An 8,023-nucleotide genomic window follows, 5' to 3' on the forward strand; every position below is an offset into this window, starting at 1 on the left:
CTTTTCATTGGCAGACGATAAGAAAGCTATCTCTTTCAGCCTGGAGATGTTTCATTTAAAAACGGACTTTTGTAACATCTATCCATCCATCATTTTCAGCAGAAAAGGACAGGGACGTTACAGGGAATCAAATTGTATTATCCCTGGAACAATTGTTCTTCCAGACATGCCACCACTAAAAGTGCAATGTGTAGGCGTACTACCCATGATAACTTTAATGGAATTAGACTAGGAAGGCTTAAGGAGGAACGAGGCTTATGGAAATGCAGAGTTCAGAGAATGGTACAAAATCCAGCCAGAACCACTGGTGAGTATATCTTGGCTATTTATTTATATCCATATTGGCGTGTGAGGTGGCTAATTTAAAGCTGACTAGGGTGCCTTTGACATAAATCTTTGGGAATGTTAAGATATTAAAATGACAAACAGTCTAGAGATTAATTTGGTTCAGCCAATATCATTTATTGTAATACAGTTACAACTTGCTGAAAAGAAGTATATTACAATGAATATAATACAAGTTTTGCAGTTTCACTAGAACGTGAACATTTTTGTAGATTTTTCTTCAAGTTTTTTTCTAGTTTTTCATAAAACCATAAAGGTACTTCCCCAGGAAACTCTCCCTTTCCCACCGTGAATCTGCCTTCATACAAGAAAATTTTTATGTCACCTGCAGGGAGAATTTTCAATTTCTCCCTGCAGGTAACATAGAATTCCAACATTTCAATTCTAAAAACTGTTGTTGAATTCTGAAAATTACTGTGAATCAGTTGATGAAATTCTAACAAACTCTGGGAAAGTATTTGCTGACAGAAAAAAATAAAAAAAGAACTAATGTAGATGCACATTTCAGGATCTTAACTTGCATTTCAGAATGGTCAGTAAAAGGGGGAACATTTCTATCAACACAGTGCATTAAACCCACGGCATGCTGGTACTGTAATGGTCTGCATTATGCATTTATGCATAATGTATATGTTACATAGTGTATTCATATAGTACATAGTTTACATGTGTAATATTAAATATGTATTTATAGACATTTCAGCCTATACCTGAAATCAATGTCATTGACTGGTTGCAAAACACCCAGTCCTGCCCGGGACTGATCTAAAGAAGGACATTGCACATTATTGTCTACCAGCTCTATCTCAAAATATGAAAATATCAAAGTCAAAAATTGTTTAATTTCATGGACAGCAAATAACCTGCCAGGACATTTTGCTATGCCCGTCCCAAATGGCATATAGTAATACTTCAGCTTGCGACCGTTGCGGTAGAAGTCAGTCTTTTCTTCTCCATTCTCATTGAGAAAGCGATCGTATTTGAATGTCTGTAAAAAAGCCACAGAACTGTTACTTGGCATTTGAATAACTCTGATGTCTATGTGATGCTGTTAAGACACCAAACTGAGGCTGGGAAGGAAGAGCCTCAAGCAGTGAGCATCGGATAGTAGCACCAGGCCCCATGATGCTGGTTTGGAGTGGGTAGTCCCTGAGAAGTTGTAGTACTTGGGACATGATCCCAGGTTCTTTGCTGATAACCCTCCTTTTCTGACCTCTTAAAATAAGGATTATAACCTGCATCTTTGCTTGTGCAGCAGAACAAGATTTGTCATTCTGTGCCTTCGGGAAAATATTATCCTTATCCTTGTGCTTCCTCGAACTCCCCCATAATGGTGACCTTTCCTCACTGAGGAAGGCTGTAAGTCGAAGGCTCTCTTGGGCTGGCAGCACACTTTTTGGTTACACTAAAACATCCTTTGCGGGTAGTTCTTGTCCTTAACTTTATTCTTTCTCTTGCCTTTCATTATGTTTCCAGTTGTAAGACCAGACTGTCTAGAGTACAACAGGAAACCAGCCACGGGATCACCCCTGATAAATGCCCTCTTAAAAGGCATGTTGGCTTCTGCTAGAGCTCAGAGTTTGATGCCCTCTGATAATACTTACCAAGGGATCAGCATAGATTTCGGGATCAAGATGCAGCAGCTGAGGATAAAGAGCTACGATATCATCACTGCGAATGTTGTAAAAATCGTTCTCTAAGTGCAAAGTGAAATCCTCCTTGGCAACTCGGAAAGTCATGGATGCGCTCGACAGCCTCATTGCCTCCTTGATGATGCTGTCTATAGGGAACGGAAAAGGAATGATTACCATGGAAATAGTATGTGTATGTCCTTGGGGAGGTCATGCATTTTGGACTGTTTCAAACCCATTATCAAACCCTTGCATTTATTAGAAGAAATATATTAATAATAGCTTTCCAAATGTCTAAGAAATTATTTTTCTCATTTCTTTATAGCATTATTATCCCTTCTGCAGTTAACACTGAGAACGTAATCTTCTTTCCCCTGGAAAAATGCTTTTAGCTGATGCAGCAGGATATTGGAAAGTGAGACACATTTTCACTCTGAGATAAAGAACAAAGCCGTCAAAACTGGAAACATAACAAAAAGAAAAACCCAGACAGTGCAGTGATCAGGATTTTCTGAAACTTTAAGAGGTTGTGCATAGAAAGCACTACTTAGAAGATGTAACTTGGAGGGGGTTTTGTTTTAATATAAGCTGGTGTTTTTAAATGCAATAGTAGTTAAAGAGTGACATTTTCAAAACTCTCTGTAACTTGGACAATTTTGAAAAATGTGCCTACAATTTGAAAAATATTAAGAAGAAATAAAAGTAATGATATTAAAAGATATTGCTTCAGATCTTAAGAATTGGGATATAAAATTTGGCAACACTCTTTTATTTGATCCAAAGTCATTACTAAACAAAATATTATTCTCAATTACCCATGGGTCTCCAATACGATGTTATGTAGCTGTGTAGCAGTACTGAGACATGCCATTACCCACGAAAAAGTGCTATTCATGTGAATTTTGATACTCCCGGTACCACCAGGGACATTGGGAAGACTGATTGTATTGGCTATTGCTAAGGAACATACAGGGTTTTGCTGTAGTGTTTGTTGGCTAATTCTATAGTAATTTCATAACAAATGTTTATACAGTAACAAATAGAAGAATCTGAAAACTGTGAGGTGATTTGTGACACTCTTGCATAAAATAATAATACCTAGAACTGGCATATTATCCAGCTGTTTTCGCTTCAAGGAAATACGTTTGCCATCTAAGCTGATCTTCTCTCCAGCACTTTCCAAAACACTCTGCACTTCTTTGGTAGCAGCTCTCATTGCTTCTGGACTCCTATGGTCAAAAGAGTAGAATTATAACATAATGCTACACATAAGAATGATTTTAAAAAGGGGGTTTACCATTAACTTTCTTACTGACTAAAATATAGTTTGTTAGCTGACAAGTGCAACCTTCTAAAATGAAAATGTTGAAGCAAAATCCTGGAACCACACTTTTTCATGTCTTGGCAAAGGTATCATAGCTTAAAAAAAAAAGGGAAAAGAACCCCAAGTATTTGATTCTGTCTCCAATGACAAGTGGGACAGAACTGATATGTATTCCTCAGGTAATGAACAGTAATGTCACTAAAAACATTGCCAAGAATGAGAAATAAACCAAACAGTTGTAGATTAGGAAATAGCCCTACTCAGGTAGAAAGTTTAGGAATGGGATCATTGATCAGTTTTATAACATCACTTATCCTGGATGACGTCCTATTATATGGCAACAATCTGTCTAGCCAAAAAGAATCTTCCTAATACTAAAAGTCCACATAGTATCCTTCACTGTCTAGACTTTCTTACAGACATAGAATATATGAGCTATGATGAAACACGTATAGATAATAATACAGGATGCAAGAGTGTCTTGATGAAAGCACAATCAATCAGGGAGTTAAAAAGATTCCAAGGCCAGAACAACTAAAGCCAAAGCATCCTTGGAATGAAAAGTACTAAAGAACCTCAGATATTAGCACTGTCAGGTAGATGTGGGAGTGCAAGCCACCAGCTAAATAAAAACATCAGCAATGTAGATACAGACTTCAGAGTTAGTCATGCTGAGGTAGATTATACTCCACAAAGGGCCACGCTAAAATGAACATTTAAGAGTAATATCTTAACTATGCACTCTTCTCATGAATAACAAGCTCACCAACTGCAGTCTACCCTACAGCCTCAGCAGGGTCTATCAAGGTATAAAATGTTCTCTGTTGAGTATCTGTGAAAACTATAATGAAGTTAAAGCTCGTTTTACCTGCTCTAGTGAGAAGGCCTAAAAATGGTCACTTATGAGGCTTTGAGCAACCTGGTCTAGTGGAAGGTGTCCCTGCCCATGGCAGGGGATTTGGAACTAGACGGTCTTTAAGGTCCCTTCCAACACAAACCATTCTCTGGTTCTGACTGCAACCAGCACTTTTAATACCATGTCATATAGATTTACTCCAAAGCTTTCTTGACAAAGTGTAGCATTGCCCTGGAGTTTCTTTGGGGTTGTTTGGGGGTTTTCCTCATAAAAACTTCTACAGAATTGCTCTATGGTACCACTACTTGGTCTCAGATGAGTGAAGGGCGCTTCTGTGTAAGTCCAGAACAACGTGCCATTTCTGTTTGAATCAGTAAGCTTTTTGACACTGGTGAGGTATAAAGCAGCGGAATTTGCCTGTATTAATGAGCTGTTTTCTGAAAGATAGCAAACGTTTTTCTTCTTTGGAAACAAGAAGCATTGGGACTTACTTAAGAAGATAGAACAAGCTCCAAAACGTGGCAGGAATGGTGTTGGCTTGCGAGGCCCAGAGCACCGCCACGTGGGTCTTCGCTTTTTCCATGTCGTCGAAGGTTGACAGAGTGTCATTCAGGAACATGCGGAGGGTGACTAGCTCAGAGAGGTTGTCCCTTTTCTGGAGGTTCTTGTGGAGGAGTGCCTCTCCCAGCTTCTCACGTGCGCTGTGGGCACTCTTGAAGAGGTGGATAGGCAGCCCCGCCACGAGGGCTGGAAAGATCCTATCAAATTCCTTGAAGTTTTCAAGGGCATTTAGGATATGAGCTCTCTCAGTTTCCTGCTTTGAGGGTAGACTTTTGTCGTGATTTGAATTAAATTCTTTACCAAAAAGTGTTAAAAAGCCAGCCTCAAACATCACCTGGCAACAGAACGTATAAAGTCCTTCTGTCACCCAGGCGTTAGACTGAAGTTTGGATGTTCTTGACTGCACCATGACGTACTGTAGGTTTTCCATCATTGCTTCAACGAGGGCATCTAGGGCATTACCTTGAAGGGTTCTAATGAAAGTCTGATGGAAGTTTTCATTGGTTTTTCCCTCTGCTGGGTCAATGCTGCCATGCCCAAAAGCCTGTCACAAAATAAATTGTATACATGATAAATAAGGCCTGCCATAGACGTGGTGATAAAGTCTAACAGAAGTTAAAGCTAAATTATAACTACTTCATAGCTCACTAGAGGGGAACATAATAAGGCCTATTAATACCAGAACTGATACTTCCTCAGGAAACCGCAGCAGTTTTGGTAGGCAAATGAAAATAGATTCAAATAGATGCTTACGAATAAATGGATGTGGTGACCTAGACCATCCTTCAACTCCCACTGAGATCAAAGGGAGACTTCGTGCTTACTCCAATAAGAGTTTGACTGACATCCTGCTGCGTTGCAGCATTTTTTAAGGCCTTAGGACCAAATAGTGGTGAGCACCTCCTGAAGAAGGTTTCAGCTTCAGCAAGCTGTATTATCGTTTTGCAGATGGTGCTAATTGTATTTTACTTTAGCAATCTGGGATTCCACATGACTAAATGATGTCATTCTTGGACAATCCAAACCACTGCAAATTTCCTTTCCCTTAAGAAAAGGGAAAAAAAGACCCCAATGTTTTAAACCAATAGAAGTGCAGAAATGTGAACCCAAATACATTTTAAAGGCATAGTTACGCTATAGGAACTAACCAGGTGTGTCTGTCCTGCCAGCATATACTTTGCATTTTAGATATTAAAGCCATTTTTTCAAGTGGTACCTTGGCAGAAGTAGCAAAATGGAACTTTTTCCAGTCCAAGTGTTTTCCCTGGCGTATCAATGCATGGTATGAGAAAGGGTCAGTGAGGAAATGAATGTATTTCCCTGCTACTCGGCAAGTGAAAATGTGGCCATGCTTCTTCTGCTTTTCTCTGAGGAACTCAAGAGGGTTGGCACCAAACTGCAGGGCACAGCCCAGGTATGGGAGGAACCCATTTTCAAGTGGTGGCTCGCCTTCTCGCCTACAAAACACAAGCAAAAGCTGAGTTAAGGAGTGTGTATAAAGCTGTCTCCTCCAAGACTACCAGATAAGTAAAATGATGATGCTAAGTTTTTGTAATGTGAAAAAGATGTACAAAAAAAACCCCAACCCCAAACAAATGGTATGTTGACAAATAATTTTCTCCCATTCAAGGAGTAAGTCTATTGTGAAGTCTATGGCATACAAGAAAGAATAACTTCAACAGCCTATGTTATAATAAACATAATAAAACACAGTTTTTGAATAATCTATCGCACTAACATTGTCTGATACATTTTTGGACAATGGTATTCACAATTCAGTTTGAATACCATGGGGAATAGCATTTTGAGTACAGAAAGGTGGTTAAAATTGGCATATCCCATTTGGACCAAAAAAAAACTGCTGAAAATAGTGGGAATTTTGCCATGATCTTCAGTAATCATAATAGTTTGTCTTTGAGGCAAAGTGTCATTAAGTGCATGTTTTAAGTTAAGCATATGCTTAAGTGTTTTTTTTTATTCTCAGCCAGAAAACTACTTTCCTGCATAAGGACACCAGAGCTGCTAAAATAACTTTCAGATAATACTTTAACTTTTTGAGTAAATTCCTGGTGGTTATTATCTGAAGGTACCTATTTTCACCTTTTTTATTAAACTTTTTAAAGTAAAACAAGAAAATGATCACTGAAAAATAGAAAATTGCAAGAGGTAAGCAAATTACTTGCTCCTTATGTAAATGTGCCAGTAGGATAAATGCTTTTAAGGAATATGTATTTGACATAGTGAGGTACATAAGTATTATCTGTATTAAACTGTGTATATATGATAGACAACATAAAGATGTTTGTAAGTAGGTATTAAACTACAATTAGGTATAAGTAGGTATTATCTGTGATTACAAAGCAGGTAAAACAATAGCCCGGTACTTTAGGAAATCAGAACATGCATATTCATATTTTAATTACCTCATGTGTGCATAGATTTGTATCTAGAACTATGTCTAAGCGCTACCCCACTGTTATTAAAAAGCCCGCACACAAAAAATTCTGCTGTAAAATAAATCTCTTCCAAGACCAAGCTACGGTGCTGCCCGTGTATCCTGCATCTGTCCATCTGATAATCTCAAGATACACTTCTTCTAGTTAGGTGCACGGTATCTTTGACAGAAGGAAAGGCTGTTTACAGAGAGATGCATTTACAAATAGATTCCTTACCTCCTCCGCCTCCCTAGGAGAAACCAAAACCCACAACAGAGTAACATCACTGTTCCCCAGATCCATGATGCTATGAACATTTCTGTTAATGTCCAAAAACTTCCAAGTGGAAAACTGGTGTCTACCAGTACGGCAGGAGAGGTGACTGACAATGATGCAGAAGACAGTCACGATTTATATACAGTAGGGGCACGACTGTGTGTAATGGCATTCAGTCAACTGAGCAAGCTATTGATTAACCATTTCTGGAGAGAGCCTGTTTTGTCTCTGCTCTGACATCTTTCTGCCGAGATGCTTCGCTGCTGGGTTGATGCAGACAGTTGCAGCCATGGCCTTGAGCTGATGTCACATATCAGTAGCAGTTCCAAAGTCATCAAACGGCTGTAATAGCTGATAATCTGAAGGTCTGTCAGGTGTGTTTTGATCTGTCCTGCAGATTTACCAATTGCAGTTTATAGTTCAAGTTTAGCAATATATGAAGTGGCTGCTGACAAGTGTCCAGAGGACTCAGACAGGGCTAAACGGTGGCTGCGGTTCATGTCGTCCTTCAGCTGCCAGCCTGCTCACCCCCTCCCTTCTCCTTCGCATGGGCTGTCCTGGCTCTGGCGTGCCACTGCCAGAGGGAATGGTGGTG

The 8,023-nt window shown here is 39.2% G+C and overlaps 1 protein-coding gene across 1 annotated transcript; it reads right to left on the minus strand.

Moving 5' to 3' along the window:
- Positions 1 to 971: 971 nt before the first annotated feature.
- Positions 972 to 7,536, minus strand: LOC104516570 (cholesterol 7-alpha-monooxygenase). Its single transcript, XM_010160945.1, has 6 exons — positions 7,390 to 7,536; positions 5,934 to 6,174; positions 4,648 to 5,261; positions 3,075 to 3,205; positions 1,950 to 2,125; positions 972 to 1,333 (listed from the first exon to the last, which is right to left on the minus strand). The coding sequence occupies exons 1-6, from the start codon at positions 7,467 to 7,469 to the stop codon at positions 1,034 to 1,036; spliced, it is 1,542 nt and encodes a 513-aa protein (XP_010159247.1). The 5' UTR covers positions 7,470 to 7,536; the 3' UTR covers positions 972 to 1,033.
- Positions 7,537 to 8,023: the final 487 nt, after the last annotated feature.

Source organism: Eurypyga helias, unplaced genomic scaffold (assembly GCF_000690775.1).
Source record: "Eurypyga helias isolate BGI_N326 unplaced genomic scaffold, ASM69077v1 scaffold28210, whole genome shotgun sequence".
Classification (NCBI taxonomy): Eukaryota; Metazoa; Chordata; class Aves; order Eurypygiformes; family Eurypygidae; genus Eurypyga; species Eurypyga helias.